This window comes from Globicephala melas, chromosome 21 (genome assembly GCF_963455315.2).
Source record: "Globicephala melas chromosome 21, mGloMel1.2, whole genome shotgun sequence".
Taxonomy (NCBI): Eukaryota; Metazoa; Chordata; class Mammalia; order Artiodactyla; family Delphinidae; genus Globicephala; species Globicephala melas.
In genome coordinates, this window is record NC_083334.1 from 21,242,871 (window position 1) to 21,265,335 (window position 22,465).

The following is a 22,465-nucleotide window of genomic DNA, read 5'->3' on the forward strand; positions in this document are numbered from 1 at the left end:
ACCTTTGGTTCAGCTCAAATTTCAAACGTTTCACTGAGCCAAGTCTCACTTTAAACTTTGGTGCCACGGCCTGATTCGTGGTTGAAAATCTGGGCTAAGTCACGTCTGTTAAATAAAAAAGGCCCAGCCCGCTTAGCGCAGGTCCCTAATTACCGGAGTTCTGGCTGACTGAGGCATGAAACGGCTTCGAAAGCACACACAACTAAGGCTTTTTTTCCCTCCTCATACTCGTGGAGCTGGGCTGCATGAGCTGGCTTCACCTCCTCGTGGCTACAGGGCGTCAAGCCCACAAACGGAGGGACCAGCGTCAGCCCGAGCAGGTGGGAGCCTGCAACTGAAGCTCCCGCTTCCCAGGCACGGATGAAATGAGCTCAGCCACAGCCAGGCGGTGCGGGAAGGAGCCCCCTCCCCACTCCTGGGGATTCAGCCGATTTAGATGACTGTATTCCATCTAGGATCAGCACTAATGAAGTGGAACAGCAGTGTGGAAGGATGCTCCGTGCCCCGCCCCTCCCCTCCCCTCCCCCCCCAGACCAGGCCCATTTGCAAATTGATATTGTTGTTCCCCAGACTCTGAATACTGGAAGCTCTTCTCCAGATTTTCTTTTCACACATTACGGAGATAGTCCCTGAGCTGCCAAGGCTCCAGCAAAATCAAAGAGGAGACCCCGGGGACTCTCTTCCTTAAGAGGACCAAGGTCTATCGCTGGCTTCCTTATGGTTTAGATTTCGAATGCAATGAACGATGCTGCCTTTTAACATCCTCTGGAAATGCTGAATTTTCTGCACTGTTCTTCGGAGAACTGGCTAATTCTACATTGTTACAGGAGGTCCTAGAATCCAAGTTGCACGTCACCATGATGGATATAAAAAACAAACCCCTTTGCCCGGAGGTTCTGATCCAGCGGCAGATCTTGCGCCACGTGGCCCCCTGGGCCATATCACTTTCCACCCCATGGGCAAGAGGGATTAAGCCTGTCCCACCAGGCTCTTTCCTCCTCAAAATGGAGAAGTCAGCTGTCTCTTGACAGTGAAGGAGCCGCCCAGGTCCAGCCCAAGTAGGCGGGGGAGAGTAACACATGCACTTGAACACAGGAAATGTTCAGGGTGGAAGCAGAGACATTATTCACAAATCCCTTTCTCAGGTCCACTAGGTTGGCAGAAGCAAAGAACTTCCTAAAGGCACCTCCATCCCCTTGACTTTCAAGGAGCTCAAACTTACATCCCTTTCAGTGCATGGATACAGGCCCCTGGCTCTGGGCCACCAGTGATGACCAGGCTGACCATGTCCAGCTCTCTGGAGGGTCTACTCACTCTTCCTTTACTGGATACAGCACCCTGCTAATAGGAAGGGAAACGCTGGGGTTGTTTCTTTTTCTTTTAATTGTGGTTGGGGGGGGGGTGACCAGGAAGGGTAGCTCAACAAGAGAGTACTGCCGAGTTCAGATATAAAGAGGCAATGAAGTTCAAAAATCTATCTAGTCTTTCGGGGCCTTGATTTCTGACAATGAACTGGATCCTCCTAATAGCTACCTTCCTGCCTAGTTTTTTTGCAAGAAGGCAGCGAGTAATTATACAGAGCCCCTTGAACAAATAAATCAGGGGTTCCCAATCTGTATTTTATGGTGGTGTCACCAATTTTTTAAAAGAAAAATCTCACAGTAAAATTCACTGCAATTTTCCTTGGTTAATAATCATAGTATTAAAAAAAATCTTACTGGTAAGAAGGAAGCCACCCCGCCAAGATCGTTTCATGTTAGTTCACCGTTTGCATTTTTTCTAATTAGAAATAAAAGAATGTCTTGGGGCAGGTGATGGCAGAAAAGAGTTCAGGGTTCCCTTCTCACTCCTCACAAAAGCCTGCATTTATAGAAGGACCACAGACCACCAGGTACTCAAGGGACACCAAAAGAAGATGAGAAAAGGGGCCACCAGAGGGGCCAGATGGATACAGACAGCTCCACCAGCTTACTCAGAGCTGTGCCCCAAAAGAGCAGTGGGGCGTGCTAGCAACAGCCCTGATCCAGGGCCAACGATTAAACAGCTGTGTTACTTTAGGCTAGTCACTTAGCTTCCCTGAACTTCATTTTTCTTAACTGAAAGGGTGGTAGCATAGGCTTTGAGACAAGACAAAGAAGACTTCAAATCCATCTTAGCCACCTGCCAGCTGTGGGCAGATTACTTAATCATTTTGAGCCTCAGATTTCCCACCTGTAACACCTACCTCCCCTGTGAGGATTTGAGGTCGTGTAGTTAACACACCCATCCAAGAGTCTAGTTGTATACTGACTGCTCTATCAATAATATTACTGTTGTGGTTCAAGATGATGTTTGGGTCTAACTCTCCTTCCGGCTCTATTTTAAGAACTATATCTGAATTGCCTACCTCCCGTATTAGATTATAGCTCCACAGGAACCATATGTTCACCTCTATATAGTCAGATCTTTACAAAATACCTGGCTCATAGGAGGCATTCAATAGAAACCTGCTGAATAAATGAATGAATTCTCCATCACATTAAAAGGCAACTGTCTTAATCCAACTCGATCACGTAGGTTCGTTCCTGAAAGCACAGAATGAACCTTGTATTCATTGTACAAATCACACTGCACCACGTCCTGGGCCAGGCAGAGAGTGAGATCACCGAGCATTTTTTGGAATCTACCCTCCTTCGGGAGCTGGCTGAGGGGAAATGACTTCCCCAGCCATAGCGCTGCCCCCCCAGCCAGGACTGGCTGGCGGCACTGTGGAATGGGAGGAGGGGTTGGTACCTACTTTCACAGCGTAGGTGCTGCCGGGGTCCTCGGAGCAGGTGGCACAGTAATAAATGGCATCCCCCGAGTCGCAGCAGGGCTTGTTACAGGCCAGCTTGAACAGGGACCAGTTATTCTCGCTGAAGTGCAGCCCCTTTTTCTGGCCGCCCATGAAGAGGTCCTCACACCTGGCCACGAGGCGGACCAAGGACTGGGCGTAGAGCCCTCCCAGCTTGGTGTAGGTGCCCTCCTTGCTGCTGATGCTGCTCAGGAGGCTGTGCAGCTGCAGCTGGGCACTGCCCGCCGAGGCCTGGCTGGACACGCTCAGCTGGGAGGCCGCGGCCGAGGAGACCCCTTTGCCCTGCAGGCTCTGGCTGCCCGCCAGCCCTGGCGCTGGGCCCCAGGGGCCATTGTCTTTGAATGTTTTCTCCAGAGGCTCGGAAGCAGAGAAGGTGTGCTGGAGGCGGCTGCCGGGGCCTGAGGAGTAGCTGAAGTGGGACTCGTCATGGACACAGACGTTGGTTTCCGAGTGGCTGAGGTTCAGCTTGGGACCTGCTGTTCTTGGCTTGGGGGAGCCTTGGGTCCAGAAGAAGCCATCCGGAGAAGAGGCCGCCCGGCTCACTAGCTTCTTCTGGGGGAGAGGTGGGGGCTGCAGGGGGCCACTGGGGGACACATCCTCAGTGGAGCCCGAAGGGAAGGGGACAGGGCTGAAGAGCTCCTTCCCGCTGCTGGTGGGCGAGTGAGTCAGCTCAGATGATGGACCTGAAAAAGAGAAACAGAAACCATCAGACCGGGGGCCCAGGCCACTCAGTTCCAGGGTCCCGTGGGCCTTTTTTTTTCTTTCCATCAAAGCAATCTATTTTATTTTGTTTTTATCTATTTCTTGAAGAGACAACATATGCACAATGAACACAACTCAAAATGCAAAAAAGGTGTACAATGCCAATGAAGTCTTCCTCCTACCCTGTTCCTTAGCGCCCAGTCCCTCTCTTCAGAGGAAACATGGCTGGCAATTTCCCACACATCCTTCTGGAGATCTGCCAAACAACCCAAACACACACACACACACACACACACACACACACACACACACACACACACACATTTACACAAAGGAGAGCAAACGGTGCCCACTGATTGCAGTATTCCTTTTCTTCACTTGCCACTATGGCTTGGAGATATTCCACATCAGATGATGTTCAGGTCTATCTAATTCTTTTTAAAAGCTATCCCATACTGTATCATCATATGCAAGTACCAAAATTTATTTAACTGGTCCCCCATGGATGGACACTTAGGTTGCTTCTAATATTTTGCAAACAATGTTGCAACAGCACCAACAAACTTGAACATGTATGGCTTGGCTGGATTTTTTCAAAATGTCAGTTTATAGAGGGTACAATTTAGCTACAGTATAATTCCTCCTTTTTAGGGTATAATTCTCTGAGTTTTGACAAATGCCCTGATGGCCTGGGGGACAGTGCAGGCCCACAGACATTTCAGAAGACAGAGAATGTGATTTCATAAGAAGAAACAGATTTCAAGGGAAAGCGAGTGGTTCCCAGGCCCCACAGTTCCCAGAGGTGCACGTGGATATTGATGTGATTTGGGGAAAGTTCCATCACTGCCTCAGGCCTCCGCAGAGCATGGGGACCTTCAGAAATGTCACAGACGGTGAGATAAGAGCGAAGACTGGACTTACTCTTTATATCAATGTATGAAATGGAGAGTTCACAATGAAACAAGAGTTCAGGTAAAAAATACATAAGAAAAGGTACTGACATCAGAGACAAGAAAGGGCCAATTGAAAATAATACTCATTTCTTTCATTCTAAGAACTGACTCAAAGATATACCCAATATTTTAATAACAGTTTTTAAGGGGATTAAAAAAAAACCAAAACATTAACTGTATCCATACATTATAAAATACATCCTATTATCCTGAAGGTTAAAATGTGAAAGAAATATGGGTCTCAGATTCAAGGAAATAGGCAGTTATGATGTGCGCCCCTCATTTAGTTGACTGTGCATGTAGCCTAAGGGTGGGGCACATAGTGCCTCTCTGGACGCCCTCCCACCTTAGCAGGACGACCAAGATGCAAGACGCACAACAAACACAGAGGCCAGAGGCAAGTGGAGAAAGGCCGCAAAGGAAGCAAACTGTCTGTTAGTTTTGTGTCACTTCACTCAGAGGCACATGGCCTTCGCAGGGCTGCTTCTGAACAGGTAACAGCTGTCTCTGCTTGAGTCCCTCTCTGATTTCTCCAGCCAAAGGGGGACAGAATGGGCTGGCACCAAGCCTCTCCCATCAACACGGGGGCCTCCTTACATGGGGGTGCTCCACAGGCAGGAGGGAGCCAGGTGGATGACCATGTCCTCAGGCGCCGATGTCCGTGCCTCAGCCCCATTGACCAGCATCAGTAAGTGACAGCAGGGGCCTCCTGCACAGTACAAGCTCCAGCGCAAAGCCCCCAGGAGGACAGAGTTGGTAAACGCAGCTAGTTGAACACAGGAGCTGGGAACCAGGTTTGTGCAAAGAGATGCATTATCAACACGCAGAAGATAAGGGTTGGGGAGGCGGCAGGCAGAGCGTGATCAGAATCCCGGTCAACGCTTTACTCAGTGCCTCCAGTCTCCCTGTCCAGACAGGGACAGCCTGCCTATGGTCAGGACACCTGGGTCCCCCGTCCAACCAGCCGGGGAGCTTTTTGACAAATCAGTTTCATGGCTAGTCCCCTCCTTAAGCCTTATGCTTATTCCCACCCCTTTCTTTGGTTTGTCTTCCTGGGCTTCCCCCTACAGCTCTCCTTGACGCTTTCAACACATTCCTTTCTGCCTCTGGTCTGATCTGAGGGCGCATAGTGGGATGAACCCTGATGTAAGCTGTCAATCTTACTCGGCTGAATTTCCTCATTTAAAAACTGACCAGGGGGCTTCCCTGGTGGCGCAGTGGTTGAGGGTCCGTCTGCCGATGCAGGGGACACAGGTTCGTGCCCCCGTCTGGGAGGATCCCACATGCCGCGGAGCGGCTGGGCCCGTGAGCCATGGCCGCTGAGCCTGTGCTCCGCGACAGGAGAGGCCACAGCAGTGGGAGGCCCGCGTACCGCAAAAAAACAAAAACTAACCGGATTGCATCCCTGCGAAGGCTCCTTCCAGCACTAACAGTCTATAATTTCAGCCGTTCTCTCCATTTTCAACAACTCCTCATGTGCATTTTGTCTCAAAGCTGCCCCTGAAATAAAATACCTCTAGGCAGATGGTTATCTTGCTTCCACTGTTCCTCTATCTCTAGTTCCCACAAGCTGCTGCTGGAAAACTTTTCAATCTTTAAGCATAGCAGGAATCTTAAAAAATATATATATATATATATATATATATATCGGTAACACTTCTCATTCCCTAGATTACCAAAGCAAACCAAGAGGTTGTGCTTTAGCACAGAAAATAACGCGTGTGTTCAGGCGTTGGAAGGAAGTGATTTTCTCCTTTGCCCTGTGTGTGTTCTCTTGCTTTCTTGTGGGACCTGTGAGTGCGTGGCTTTGATCAGATCTATATCCCATAACCACTTAGCTAAGTAGGGGCAGGAGTACTGGGTATTAGAAGGAGGTGCGGCTTCAGGGATTAGCATGTGGACTGGTTCATTTTTCTTTATTTTTTAGATGTTAGGTGTTTCTCACCCAACAATCACTGCCTAAAGCACACGGTAATCAGAGGACGGCACTGCACAGGAAGGCTCCTAGCCATGCACTTCCCCAGAGGCTGTAAAGGACTGCATTACACAGACCTCATCTGGTGAAGTGAGGCTCATCTGAAATGTGCACTTCCTCTGTATGACTGGGCATTACATACACATATTGTGTATGTAACAGGTACACCATCTTCTGACCGTTCTCCAGATGTGGACCCGCACCAGGCAAAAAGACCATAATTCACTCTGATCGCCCCCAGGCACCCCAGGACCATATAACATCTCAGCTGTTAATATTCTTGGCTGTTAATATTTGGAGGGAGATGTCTACGTGTAGCCCTTCTCGATAAAACCGATTTCTCCAGCATGAGACAAGCAGTTAGCTGTCTTCTGCGGGACCAGAGAGCCCCCCAGAAGACCCGCTCTGGTTCTGTCGTGTTGTTGGCTCTCGCACGGGGCACCTCCTCACAGACACAGCTTATCCCGGTTCTATGCCGGTGTTAGATCACCCTGTTTCCAAATTCTGGCTTACAATTAAGGGTGTAAAAAGGATATGAATGGAAAATTCATATCAAAGGATATGAATGAAAAATACTTTGCTGGGAAGTCTGCCTACATCATAGTTACATAATTAGTGGTTTTTTGTTTTTTTTTTAAATGACTTTGAGTCCTAATTGGGCCAGAGAGCTACAAATCCCATTTCCTAAGTTTTCCTTCCAATTTCCAATTCTGCATGTCAAGCCTGCAGCCGGCTATAGAGCAGAACACCTCTGCATCTCCTTAGTGCCTGTGCTTCAGAGAAGAGAAAAAAGTTTTCTAGAGAACTTCCTAGAGAAGTTTTCTAGGAAAAAACTACACATCACATTTGGTGCACTGGGTGGGATCTTAAAACGATGGAGAGGAAAGTATACCAGTTTGGTGCCATTATATTTATAAAGCAGAGAAGGGAAATCAGGATTTCAACGGTGGGGGAAAAAAAGGCTCAACTCCTATGCAGAAATGCAGGCCAAAAGTTCAAACCCAGCACTGTGAGGTTTTCTGATTATAGAGTCCTCTCTTCTGGCTGGGTTTTAATAGGTACTTTCACTGTTCTCTATAGCCAAAGGGAGAGCTGGGCTTCAGGAGGAAGTGGTCAGTCCAGTTTTGAACCGTATAAATGAGCCCGTGTGGCTTGCTTGGCGCCCGGCTCTGCCTCCTGACGGCAGCTGGGCCAGAACAAATGTGGGGACAAAGGGCAGGGTCCCAGCTAAGAGTCCCCCAGCTCCAAACTTCAGCTTTGGTGTCTGACGAGTCTCCAACTTAAAGTAAAGGAAAGCAAATTGCATTTTCTTTTGTTCGAAACACTGAGTGTTCTGTGGATTGTTTTTAAAAATGAGGATAAGAGATTTGGCTGGAAACGGCTGTATAGATGAATCCATGCATTCACTCAGCATTTCTTGAGCACCTACAAAATGCAAGGCAGAGGGAACAAAGCAGATGGAGAAAACCTCACCCACACCCTGTGGCCTGGTTCAATCCCTTCATGTTCAAGGTGAGAAAACTAAAGCCATCTGTGTAGGCCAGGGTCACACAGGAAGTGGCAGTCTTACAGGTTTTGGCCAAAACCCCTCTTCCCACCCCCAGAAGACGTGAAGAGTGGTGGCAGAGGGGATGTTCTAGCCTCACAGAGAGTAATTTTTTCCTCCAAAGGAAAATTTGGTCAGAATAAACTCTAATTTTTTTTTTAAAGGAAGGCACATAGCATTCCTTCAAGAGGAACCCTTGCTTTTTCAAGAAGGTAAACGTGGTCTGAAAATGGAAGCATAGTATTAGCATTTTACAATTGGATGGAAAATGTGGCATTTGTGAGAAGTCTCTCCAGACCAGTTAATCATCCCAAGAAACAGTGATCCAGATGGGTAGGCAATTGACATGCAAAACAGGAGAAGCACCGTCTCAGTTTGGAAAACAGGCTCGTGGAAAATATTGCGTGTCTACAGCCCATGTGTGGTTCCATGATCTTTCCCCTGTTGTAACAAAATCATCATGGGTTTTCTTCCAAATGAACAGTAAAATTAAAAGTTAGTTCAAGGCACTTTCACATGCTGTTGACAGAAGCATAAACTGACATTTTTAGAGGTTAATTTGGTAACATCTGTTTAAAAATGCATATACATTTTGACATACCGATTCTACTTCTAGTAATTTATCTTACAGATATGCTCACCAAATTATCTTGGTGTACGTCACAGGATCTTCCTGCAGACTTGTAATGAAAGTAACCTAAACGTGCATTGACAAGAGAAGGGTTTAACCAATTTATACGATGAAAAAAATATACAGCATGAAAAAAAATGAGGTAGACCTAGAGGTTCTGATTTGAAGGACTTCAAGATACATTAAGTACAAAAATGTGTAGAACTGAAGTTTATATTTAAAATATGGATACGAATTTCTGGGATGATATAGAAAAAAATGTTCCAAATGGGGGGTGGAGCTGGGAGTCTGAAGACTCTGACTTTTCACTTTATATCTTTCTCCATTGTTTGGATTTTTATCATAGACATGTATTGACTTCATTGAAGTAATAATATATTTTTAAAAATTTAGTTTAAAGGGAATAGCTCAAACTAAAACGAAGCTTCACTTTAGAGATACTGTGAGGGCTCAGGTCACAGACAATCTTAAAAACGCGTATTTTTTCCTTTAGGATAACTTCTCCATCCTTCAGTAACACATCTCCCAGAATAGAACCGGTGACTCAGTCTGTCTCCGTGGGGGATGGGAGGGTATACTGTGTTAGAGCAAAACATCAGTGTAATATATTAGACTGAACCCATCAATTTAGGATCAAGTGCTCTAACAAGCCTGCTTAATTGTCAGAAAGCACGCTATTTTTGGCTAGAGAGGTTTAGATGCCTTTTTCAGGACCACCTTTCTTTTTTCTTTTTTTTTTTGGCTGCTACGTGCGGCTTGTGGAATCTCAGTCCCCTGACCAGGGATTGAACCTGGGCCACGGCAATGAAAGCCTGGAATCCTAACCACTAGGCCACCAGGGAACTCCCAGGACCACCTTTTTAAAAATACTATTTCTTCTTCTTTTTTTTTTTAACATCTTTATTGGAGTATAATTGCTGTACAATGGTGTGTTAGTTTCTGCTTTATAACAAAGTGAATCAGCTACACATACACCTACATCCCCATATCTCCTCGCTCTTGTGTTCTCCCTCCCACCCTCCCTATCCCACCCCTCTAGGTGGTCACAAAGCACGGAGCTGATCTCCCTGTGTTATGCGGCTGCTTCCCATTAGCTAACTATTTTACATTTGGTAGTGTATATATGTCCATGCCACTCTCTCACTTCGTCCCAGCTTATCCTCCCCCCTCCCCATGTCCTCAAGTCCATTCACTACGTCTGCATTCCTGTCCTGCCCTTAAGTTCTTCAGAACCTTTTTTTTTTTTTTTAGATTCCATATATATATGTGTTAGCATACGGTATTTGTTTTTCTCTTTCTGACTTACTTTAATCTGTATGACAGACTCTAGGTCCATCCACCTCACTACAAATAACTCAATTTCGTTTCTTTTCATGGCTGAGTAATATTCCATTGTATATATGTGCCACATCTTCTTTATCCATTCATCTGTCGATGGACACTTAGGTTGCTTCCATGTCCTGGCTATTGTAAATAGAGCTGCAGTGAACATTGTGGTACATGACTCTTTTAAAAATACTATTTCTTCTTAGAGTCTCAGGTAACAGCCTGAGTGGGTGAGCAAGGGCTCAGTGAGGGTCAGGCTGTCACTCATTCTGACTGACGTCTTTGTGGACTTACTATCTCCCCACCCTTCCCTGGCCCCTTCCTGGCTGACTTTTCCCCATAGCACTTACTGCCATCTGACACACTGGCTACTTTAGTCCCTTATCTTCCTCATTGCCCATCTCTCCCCACTAGAATGTGAGCTCCACGAAAGGAAGGGACAGGGCATTTTTTGGTCACTGCTGTATCTTCAGCATCTAAAACTGTATCCAGCCCATAGTTTGTATTCAACAAATATCTATCAAACCAATGACTGAATTAATGTCTATATTTCAAAAATCTTCTTGGCATTATTGTTGAGAAACACAAGCTGACTACTGTCAAGATATTTAATTAACTTCCTGTGTTTCTGGTTGGCAGTTACAAAAAAATCAGAACACAAACACTGCCTTGGTGCATAGCTTCATGGGAGTTTATAAGTATATTCACTACTGTATAGTTATTTAGACCTCTCATCTATCACTTCTGCCCATATTTTCAGTTCAACACAGCACTCATCTCCTTTGGGAAGAGGGGAACCTGGCATCTATGATGTTTGTTTAACTGTGGAACTGAGTTGTAATGTTATCCTAAATCAAAAGGGAAAATGATCTTAATGCAATTATGAGGTCTGCGTATTTAAAAGTAACCATTTAAAAGCACAAGAGTCTTCTGGTGACCATTTCTGCTGATCATTCCCCCCACGCCCATCCATCCATCCACTACAGAGGACCTTCCCCTTGGCAGCGTTCGTGGATCTGTCCTAATACATGCAGTTTGTCCCTCCCCAACCAAGCATAAACCCGACAACTGCTTAGATGGATTTTTCCTTTCACCAAGTTGACCTACTGTTCAATGGAACTGCCCACATGGACAAATGGGATAACAGATGTGCTTGGAGAAGTATGGAATGTGATACAAGCACAAAGAGCTGACATTAACACTGATATAAAATATTTTGTCAACGAAAAGTTTAGACACACTCGTTTTTAAAATGCAACCAAGTTATAGCTTTCGATTATGTTTATTTTACTTAGAAAATTTAAAACTATATTTTGGGGGACCACAAAACCTGAATGGTAGAAAACTAATTTTCACCATTAACCCTGATGAGCTTCCAAGAAGTTTACACAGACTACTACTATGCTATGCCCCGGAATGACTTTGTCCTTAACTCCCCCAGGCCCACCCATACCACAGAGGCACAAAGTCCATGAAATGCATTGTTTTCGTTACTGAATTCTTACTGACAAAAATCAGTGTATAGTTGAATGGTCTCTTTTGACTTAATATATAATATTAAAGAGGTGGACGCTACATTCTTGACCTAACTCCACCTCTCCCATTTGGATTCCCTCTCTCAGCTTTGGCGCTAGATGCCGAATAGTAACAAAAGGCACGATGGGTCAGTATTTCAGCTACGAGGTAAAAGTGAGTGAGGATTCACAGGATGGAAAGCTAATTGTTCAGTAATAGATTAAAGCCAGCTGTCTTGGCTACCGACGAGCGGTTGAATGAAGGGTTTCCTACATTTTAGGACCTGCGGTTCTGGACATTCTCCAGCTTAATGTTTAAGAGACACAGAAAAGGAAAAAAAGAGAGAGAGAGAATGCCTGTGGTCTCTTGCCAGTTTCAAAGCATGGTTCTGGGTACAGAGCCATAAGTAGGAACAGCAGATAGAAACTGCTTTGCTCGGAGAAGCCAGAGTCCGGTAAGAAGGTATATATACCTTTTTGTTGATCTTCTAGGAATCTAAATTTCGAGGTGCATTTCTACTGAATAACTTGTTCGTGATAAAGGACTAACCATGAACATATATTCTTTTTTAAAAACTGAAGTACAGTTGATTTACAATGTGATTTCAGTGTCAGGCGTACAAGAAAATATATTCATTTTAATTCGAAAATGACTGAGTTAGGTGTCACCATTGTACTCATAAACCCTCAAATGGCTCCCTATTTCCGAACTCCACAAACTGGTTTTGAGAGTTTTGTACAATCCAGCCCCCAGCCTCCCACCACCTCATGTCCCACTGCCCCTCATTTGCTTCCACTGAAGTGCGTTGGGCTGGTCTGACCCTTTCCCCATGTGCACTGCTAACCCTGTGCCTTCTATCCTCTTGAATTGTTTCCTTAACCTGCAAAGACCCCTCCTCCTCCCTCTACCGTCTCAATTTTAACCACTCTGGAGACAAGAGCTGAAGTCCCATGTCCTCAAAAAGCCTTCTGGGGACTTGCTTGGCAGTGGAGTGGTTAAGACTCCACGCTTCCACTGCAGGGGACGCGGGTTCAATCCCTGGTCAGGGAACTAAGATCCCGCATGTCTCAGGCGCGGCCCAAAAGAAAAAAAAAAAGCCTTCCCTGAACCCTACATCAGCACTCATTGATTTCTCTCTCTCTGGAAGCTTTCATAAGCACTCCTGTTCTGAGCAGCCCAATTTCCTAGCTTAACCCATCCACCCACATGTCACGTATTTTAATCTTACCTTCCTGGCTAGACCGTGTAAGAGCCCTGAGAGCAAACATCATGATCTGCTGGTTCTGAGAAGCAAAGTGCTGGGGCAATTAAGTCCAGTTCTCACTAACACCAGCTGGCAAGTGGAGGATGAAAGACCCCTCCCTCAGAATTGCTCACAATCCCAAGACAGCAGGTCAGGGCTGACCAGCACAGGGACTAACGGTTCACGTGCCCAGCCCAGCCTTCGATGGCATAAGGTGCCTTGTAGAATTTCTGCACAATGGAATGGGAAAAGGAAAAAGATAGAAACCCAGGAAAATCTGCAGAGAAAGAAAATCCTTTTTTGCCACGTCCCACCCAAATCAAGGCTAAGATATTTCCTGTTTTGAAGTCAGAGCTGTCAGAAGTTTCCCATCAGAACACACCACAGGCTGACGTACAACATATGCTTTTGTCTTAGCAGCGCTAATCTTTTAGATAGAAAAATGTTGGTGACAGTAAATTCACAATGGAACCCTCTACTCCAAAAATGCCTACTGAGAGGAAATACTTCCTTAGGACTGAGAAAGACAGTCATGCTAGCACACGTCCAAACCTAACATGCTAGGGCAAGTCAATGAGAAAAGCAGGAGAGGACACACACACACAAGTGTTAAAGGGTGAAGGTTTTAATAGTACCCATCACAACTACAGGAAAGCAAGAGTTCTTTTTTTTAGGAATACAGTCGTCCTTCATTATGTGCGGGGAATTGGTTCCAGGAATCGCCTCAGCTACCAAAATCCGTGGATGCTCAAGTCCCTTATATAAAATGGCGGAGTACCGTCGGCCCTCTGAACCCGAACCAACAGAGGTTGGAAGGTCTTTGAATCTGCGAATTTGGAGCCCGAGAATACCAAGGGCCGACTGTACACCCAGTCAGGACTTAGCCACATATTACGCCTTAGAGCTTAATCCAGAAAGTGGGGTGGATGGTGGTCTAATGAAGCCGGCATGCTTTAACTCAACACACACTTATGTAAACGCCTGCTGTGTGTCCAAGGAAGTGTGTGCATATGTGTGTGTGTGTGTGTGTGTGTGTGTGTGCCCACGAAAGAATGAGAGAGACAGAGGGTGGAGGAGGGGGAATTTGTGGTTGGCATGCACCCAATCCCCTGTAAACTAATCCTGAGGACAGAAATGGAACGCAGACCTATACACAGATGTCTCATTACCCAAGGAATCAGGAGTCTTTCGATATGCTTCCGACTTCAGCCTCCTCCCACCTTGCTGCCATGCGGATGCGCTGTGTGTAACTGGAGAGGGAGATATGGGATGGGGCGCCTTGTCATAAACTCAATAGGGAATAAATGTCAACTGCTCCTTGGTAGAGTCTACTTCACAGGGAAAGTGGGACCAAGACAGTAGGTCTAGCTCGGCCCTTCCAAATCTAGGCAATTAACCCAGGCTGGCCTTCCAGACTCAGGGAATCTAAGCCTCTCCATCAAGGTCAAGTCTGTTACCTCCATCACTGCAGGTCCTGGAGTCGGAGGCCAGGCTGTCCGTGGAGCCCGTGGTGAAGCTGACGTGGACGCCCCTGAAGGATGGGCTGAGGCTCTCAGCAGAGCCCTGGCTCACCTTCTCCAAATCAGAGCTGCTCTTGTTCATTTTTAAAAGGTGCCTGGAAAATGTAGAAACAAATGATAAAAGTAATTAATTTGGTTTCTATTCAAAAACCAGCTGATGGATTATGAACCTACTATGCTCCTGAAGCCTGATCAGTGCCAGTAAGTTTTAAAAAAACAATTTGGGGAAGAGAGAACAGGGACTCTTCTGAAACCTTACGCACGTGAATGGCAGGAGATTTCTCAAGCATGGTTAAGGAGAAGTGAGTCTATTAAATTTAGAAAAGCACCAAAATCATGATTTGGGAGGAACTGCCTTCATATTCTGGCCCCGTCTGCCAAAACATTTACGTCATCTACTACATTCTATGCAACATCTCTACAAAGAAAAACTGAACATTATCATACAAGCCAATGTATAGAGATACACAGAGATTGGGTAGGTTTTGCAAGATCACAGGACAAGGGAATTGCAAATTCAGACCAAAAACAAGAGATTTCTTTTGTGCCTGATACCCTCTTGACATAGCTTCAAAGGGTCTAGCTTATTCCTTGGACTTAAGGTCAATTTTAACCAGACATCTAGTGCAATGTTTAGATGGAACCATGTTAACATAACCCTTATTCCAGAACTATGGAATGAATCTGCCCTTAGGCTTTCTATGAAATCTTTGATTGCATCTCTAAGATAGCACGACCGATACATCAGGGACAGGAATACCAAGTTCAAGAGAAAAGAACTCGCCTTGGAGAAAAGAGTTCCATTATTAAGTGGAAGGTTTAGCTTATTGATTTCTCTTTCCCTCTTTCCAAGGACTACATGAATATTCACTCTGACCTGACATTTTCCCCACGCAGCCGGACAGACCACAATCAATCCAGCCCTTTCCCTGTTGGTGGTAACCCAGATTTGTCTGAACTGATATTTCCTGATTACATGCCTGCTCCCACTATGGCAGATCTGTATCTCAATATCTGCTGTAGGAAATACACAATACAGTATTGATTTGGCATCAGAACTGCCTCATTTAACGCACATGACCTTACAGCCAAGAATGTATCGATCATTCTCTGTGTTCAATATTGCGCAGCCCTGTACTGGTCCTCACAGGCACTGGAATCCCTTGTTCATTAACAGAAAAGTTTAGAGAAAGTTCGCTCCCTTGAAATGTGCTCCCTAGAAACATGTCTGTCTCCCCACCTCCAACCCTTAGAACCAGATTAAAAGACGTTTTTAAGCTGTTACACCTAAGTGTGACAGTGATGGCAATGTTACAACTAATAGTATTCTTTATATTTCAATGTCACTGTAGGGACCGTGGGGATGTCAAATCTTTTGGAAGTGCTACGGCAGTATATTATCTTTATTTTACCCTCTGGCAAAATATAATCATAGAAAGTTTCATGAAATATTTTTATCCTCATCAAATCCATCAATAATGGCTTTTGCAGATGAAGCCAAGATATGAAGCTGTGAATAACGACAAGTCCTCAGTCTAGGAAAAAAGCCAGATCTATGGCAATCCAACTACGCTGCCCTCTTCAAAGTGGCCCCTGGAGTCTCTTGGTTTTCAGGCTCAGAAAGCTGCCAAGGGAGAAATTCCAGCACCATAGCTGCTGAGCTGGTGCAGAAAAACACTAGATGAAATGTATATAAATAGATGAAACTAAGAAATACATAAATGTGTGTATGTATGAGTATATACAGATACACATACGCACACATACACGTAATTATTTAGTGTAACAGTGAAGCATTAAAAGAAAGAAAAATGCGCAGTGCCAGATGCAAAGGGAACAATGATTTTCAAATGACTAGTAGTGAATGAATGGCCAGGTCAATTTCATGAGCCAAGGCAGTTTACCAACTAGCAGTTTATTTTAATAAGAACAGACGAGAAAAAAATATGAAAATATAGAGTGAGGATTTGTGAAACTTTGTTTTGTGGAATTTTTGTTTCGTGTGTGTATGTGTGTTGGATCACAATATTAAATATATTTCTTTAAAATATATTTTAAAAACCTGGTTCAAAAAAGGTTAAATAGGGATAGACAAACTTTTCCTTAAAGGCCAGATGGTAAATATTTTAGGCTCACAGATCATATAGTCTCTGTTGCAAGTATCAACTCCGCTGTTGTAGCAGGAAAGCAGCCATTATATGTCAACAAATGGGTACGTTTTCTAGTAATACTTTATTCACAGACATAGATGGCTGGCCTGTGGGTGGTGGATTACTGACTCCTGATCTATTGATAGAACAGCCTTATTCAACAGAAGTATAATGCAAGTCATATATCTATACATGTATATATATATAAAATTTAAAAAATTTTAGTAGCCAAATTATAGATGAAATTAATTTTAATAATGTATTTTATTTCACAAAATGCATAAAAATATTGTCATTTCAACATGCAATGAATATAACATTATTAATGAGATATTTTATTTATTTTTTTCATTCTAAGTCTTCAAAATCTGGTATGTATTTTATATTTACAGCACATTTCAATTTAGGCTCACCACATTTTAACTAGTGGCTATTGCACTGTACAGTGCAGATCTAGAGAAACTCATGCATGGACAAGACTGTTCACAGTGTTACTAACAGCAAAAACAAAATCATAAACAGTCCAATGTCCATCAATAGAGGAGGAGTGGATACACTGTGGTATAGTCTTGTAATGGAATACCACATAGCATTCAAAAATAAACAAACTTGATTTTAAGGTACCAGTATGAAAATTATTCTTAAAATGTTGAATATTAAAAGTAGATTGCAAAAGGCTCATGTAAAGTGTGATACCATTTATATACAATTTAAAAACACATAATGATGCTCTGTATTCTTTATATATTACATATATGTGGTAAAATGGAAATAACTTCATCAACTTCAAGATAGTGATGACTCTGGGTAGCAAGGGGAAATTGAAATGGAAATTGGATGGACAGGGATCTTCCACTGTACCTGCAATATTTTATTTAAAAAAAAATCCAAAACAGGTAACAAAATGTTAATATTTGAAAAATCTTAGGGGGACACATGAAAGTGAGTTAAATTATTCTTTGAACTTCATCGTATGCTTGAAATACTTGATAAGTTGAAAATGAACATAGAAATGTTCATTTCTAGAAAGAAGGAAAGAAAATCACTAGGGCCTGAATGAGTCCAGGATGGCCATTCCTGTTGACCTGTTGCTGAGCCTCTGAAAGGCAAGGAACAGAGATGACCCAGTGAGATTTCCATCAGTCCCCATGGGACAGACAGGCTCTATGAGGATTGGTTCCGCCACAGAATAGCCTCATGGATGGAAAAAGTTATTTCTCAGTCCTAACAACTCGCCTGAGGCTGTGGGTGTTAATTTTTCTGCATCTAGTCACTATGAGAAGTCATAGCTGTGAAGCCCACCAAGTGAATGCAGACAGAACCAGATTATTCCTGTGGTTGCAGGATAAATTCTCCGTGTGTGCGTGTGTGTGCGTGTGTGTGTGTGTGTGTGTAGGGAAGTGGGAAGCCTCCAAATGCAGACTTTGGTCAATCTTAGTACAAGCCACAAGTGGAATTTTCATGTTTCCATGGCTTCTGGGGATATTACTACTGTTTCTCTACCAAAAAAGCTCAGGAAGCCCAGGTTCCCGCTCAGTAACAAAAACCCAATAGGCAGTTGGGATGCTTAGATGTAAATAAGGAGGAAAGGGGTGTCCCCTTCTCTTAAATCTGTCATATGAACTGCATCAAATATCTTCCACCTTGGAAACCTGTATGATCTGCTGTCTTAGAGAATTGTCACTTTAATTATTGAATGAACAAAAACACACCAGATTTGAAAATGAAAGGGGAAGCTGGCCATCAAAGCAGACTGACAATCACATTGTTTTTGTATCTCCAGTCTGCGTGTGCAGTAGATTTCTTAAGAATCCCTGCAAAAGGCTTAACATTCCGAAGGTGACTTTTCTGAGCCCTAATGGATTGTTCTGTCAGATGCAAGGCCAAGGTCAATCCGAATGTACTCAGCAACGCATAACAAGACTATACTTATTCTTTTTTACAGGCACTTTTCCCTCATTAATGATAGTTTGATTTGCCTTTCATAAAACCAGTGCAAACCATCTATAAGATGAACTGATGTCATGTGATTTAAGGAAGTGGCTTCATGGGCCCAAAACCACATCTAGTCTTTCCTCTCTGGGTGGCAAATAACTCTTATCAGCTGCAGCGAGAGAGCCCGGCCCGCACAGATGTCTTTGCTCCGCGCTGTGATAAATGACTTGCTCTTGCTCAGACTTCCTTCCCTGCCTCCCCACGTTGATTAGACACAGTCACAGGAGAGCAGCGTGAAATACACAGCCAGTGGCACAGCGTCCTTAGAGACCTGAGCCCTGCAGCTGCTGCCCGGTGTTTGCAGAATGGCTTTTCCCCCCATTGTCCTTGGAGAAAGAAGCCTTGCCAGAGTTTTCTCCATACTGTATTAGTAGAAAGCTGCAAAAAATAATAATAATCCAGCCGGAAGAGCCATCTGCCAGACTTCCTCATCTGTAGGAAAAAAGCCGAGTCTAAAAATACCCCCTGAGTTTTCAGAATGTCCAAAATTTTTAATGGATACTGGACCCCAGTGTGGGTCAGAGATTGTATCTCGAACTTCACATGGCTGCTAGAATCCTCATACGGCAGCACAACTTAAAGTGTGACAGAGGCACATTTTCATTCTCACGGCCGACTTTGGTTTAGTTCACATCCATTTGGTTGAAAACTTTTTGCTTCTGGAGCAGAAGATATGAAAAGTCACATAATGCCCACACGCAGTTTTAGACTAGCTCTCCAGACCCTGGTACACAATCACACCACCCAGTCTTTGGATTGGGCAAGTTCACTGCTAAGTTTAGCCTTTTGGAGAAGCCCTTGCGGGTAGCTCTGAAAGCACAAACACGTTAGAAAACTCTATATACCTTGTTTACATTACCAAGAAGTGAAAACAGACTGGTTTAGATGCGAATAAATCAAGTCATGCCTAAATCAAAGAATGAGAGCCTCTTACCATCCCGGACTCCAGCCTGCGGTGCTGTGATCATCCGCATGGCCCCCCAGAGCCTGGGGATGGGCCGTGCCAGTGACCGTGGGGTCCCGTGGAGCAGCCCTGAGGATGAAGGGTCAGCTTCAGAGGCGGCTGAGAGTGCCCTGTCAGACCGCTGTGAATTCACCAGCTCAGAGCTCTCCGTTTCCCCTCAGTTCCTCTCTGACTTTTCTATAAAATGCACTTCCTGCAAAAGCACAGGAAAATAGGGAAGGCTTTGCCTCTGTGACCTGCAGCTTTCAATCTCCAATTGTCCTGTTGGGCTGCATCATTAGAAGCAATTCAAATACCCTCTCAAATACACTCAGTTTCACTCCATTCATTCTCTACTATTTGGCCACATCCTAAAGTCAAAATCATTCAGTGATTTGAGCTAAAACACGAGGTTTGCTTGGTGAATAAGAGCACCCCGTTTTTATTTATCTTATGCCTGTAGGACCTGCAGTGCATCCCCCATCCTGTCTCTTCTGACTCTCAGATTTTCCAACGAATAAATATTGACTGCCTGCTGCGTGCCGGGCACTGTGTCAGGTCTTGTGCATACAATAGTGAGTAGAGGTGACACTGTCCCTGCTTCAACAACCCTTCCCTGGTGGTTAAGAATCCGCCTGCCAATGCAGGGGACACGGGTTCGAGCCCTGGTCCGGGAAGATCCCACATGCCACGGAGCAACTAAGCCCATGCGCCACAACTACTGAGCCCGCACGCCTAGAGACCATGCTCCGCAACAAGAGAAGCCACCACAACGAGAAGCCCACGTACCACAACGAAGAGTAGCCCCTGCTCGCTACAACCAGAGAAAAGCCCGCGGGCAGCAACGAACACCCAATGCGGCCCAAAATAAATAAATAAATAAATTAAAAAACATATTTATCTACAACCTGGTAGATAAATATTGATCAATCTCCTTTCAAAAAGTATATACAGGGTTCAAGCCACATCTTCCAAAAAGATCTGCAGCCTTGGGGCAGATCATCCTGACTCAAAATCTTTCCAAAATTCTACTCTCATAATGATGACCAACCCTGAAGAGCCCCTACACGGAGCTCTTGTAAGTATTCTTGACCTTGGCAGCCATACTAGATCAGCTCTGGTCCTCTATGGTGACAGAAACACACACCCTGGATTTTCTTTGACACTCCCTATTTCAAATATTTCCCCACACGGTCTGTACATTAGAATATATGCCTAGTTTTTAGTTTGGAAAAAAATTATCACCATTTTGGTTAATCAATACCTATTACTTATGCTCATATATACTTTGCTCTAATGGGGCTAGTCTCCCACTGTCCGCAAAGCACCCTGCATTCCTGTCCTTTCCCCACCTTGGCACAGAGGAAAACATTCTCTCTCCCCTTCAAACCTTTTCCATCCCCAAGACCTAGCAGCAGGATCACTCACCTAAAAACCCTTCCTAAACCATCTCAATCTTCTCTGACTGGTCTGTCCCCTCTGGAACTCACACCAAACAGTCTGATTCACATCACTAAGCATTTGGTTATAATCCTGGTTAGATTACTCTGTTTCATGTGAAATAGGCTTGTTGCCACCACAATTATAAACTGTTTGAGGAGCTGTGTCATAGTCAGGACATGCTGGAACACAGAGTAATTATTAAATACTTCTTGATTAAGTTTATCTGCCTCTGTTTCAATAACTGGGAGGCATCTAGGAGGATAAATGTTTCCTTTAAGAAAAGAATTACACTTGCCCAGCAAAACTTGCAAAAGGGGCAAAACTTGCAAGAGGCAGGGACACTGAGTAAACAACAGCCCTCAGCAAAGCTGGACCTTTCTCATATCTACAAAATATAACAGTCCCAAAATATCCTGAATTTACACAATCTTGCAGTTAAAAAAATTTTTTTTTCACGAGATGGGATGAGAAAGGCAGATAGCTGCGCCAGAAAGGTTCTTATTGTTTTTATCTTTAGTGCTCTTTGATGAAGATGCTATGGGAGTTATTTTGCAAGTGTCTAAGTGCCAAATGAAGGAACTAAAGGATCCAGTCTGCTCTGGGGCAGGTTTCCCCGCTGATTTATTAGCATGTATAAAGAATAGGAAATCAGTTTCATTTTGGGTCAGATGACCTTTACGGTCCCCACGGTGCAGACTTGTTAATTTGCATTTGCAGTTAATGCACTGGTGACTGCTGGGGCTCTTCAAGCTGAAAAAGCCTTTGGTTCAACCCAAAAATGAATGTGCTTTGCATTCAGTGGAAACCATTTAAAAATAGAAATAAAGCCTTTTTTTTTTTTTTTTTCTTGCGGTACGCGGGCCTCTCACTGTTGTGGTCTCTCCCGTTGCGGAGCACAGGCTCCGGACGCGCAGGCTCAGCGGCCATGGCTTATGGGCCCAGCCGCTCCGCGGTATGTGGGATCTTCCCGGACCGGGGTACGAACCCGTGTCCCACTGCATCGGCAGGCGGACTCTCAACCACTGTGCCACCAGGGAAGCCCAAGCCACGCTTATTTTTAAAGATAGTGGTAAGCGTGCCTGTGCACGCACGCACGCACGCCTGCACCTACACACACATCTTTAGGTTACTAGTTAGCTAGTATAAAAATGGATAAAAATGCTTAAATTGGTCAAATGGAAATTTGGAGCCATTTGCCCTGACTATACACAGATATACTTTGGCGTTGAGAGACACAAATGGTTTTAAAAGATGACCTTTCCTGTCTTGGAAAATCAGTCTCTTATTTGTGGCCGCAAGTCTGCGTGGCTGTGTCCTTCCCCAAGGAGGTTCTGGTGCAGGAGTGAGAAGGGCAGATGTTTGCAACCACCAAGCGTGGGGAGGTTTCAGCTAAGGCTGAGGATGGGGATACCAGCTGTTGAGAGCAAGTAAGAGAGTACGGAAGAACACAGCGGCTGGACTCCATCACCTGGTCCGCTACGCTTACACCTCCAATCCCATCACCTGAGAACAATAAGTCTTCAACTCCTGGCCTGTTAAGCCAAGGTGGAAGCTCTTACATCTGTTCACACAGGGGCAGATGGGAAAGAAGACGATGAATAACCACTGGAAGTAAAGACTGAACAACTGCAATCCACAGAGGGGCCCCTCCCACCAGCTGCCCTGCCCACAGGCCAGCATAGCGTGGAAG

The 22,465-nt window shown here is 44.6% G+C and overlaps 1 protein-coding gene across 4 annotated transcripts in view; it reads right to left on the reverse strand.

The window, feature by feature from the left end:
- The window catches only part of PRAG1 (PEAK1 related, kinase-activating pseudokinase 1), a 49,022-nt gene that overhangs the window by 6,956 nt on the left and 19,601 nt on the right, over positions 1 to 22,465 (reverse strand). For 3 of the 4 annotated variants that reach the window (XM_060291774.1, XM_030832227.2, XM_060291776.1), the window contains 3 exons: positions 14,182 to 14,339; positions 13,894 to 13,974; positions 2,777 to 3,516 (listed from right to left, as the gene is read on the reverse strand). In XM_060291774.1, the coding sequence (XP_060147757.1) occupies positions 2,777 to 3,516; positions 13,894 to 13,974; positions 14,182 to 14,339 (979 nt within the window). The remainder of the gene's footprint in view (positions 1 to 2,776; positions 3,517 to 13,893; positions 13,975 to 14,181; positions 14,340 to 22,465) is intronic. The other variant, XM_060291775.1, reaches the window with a different exon arrangement.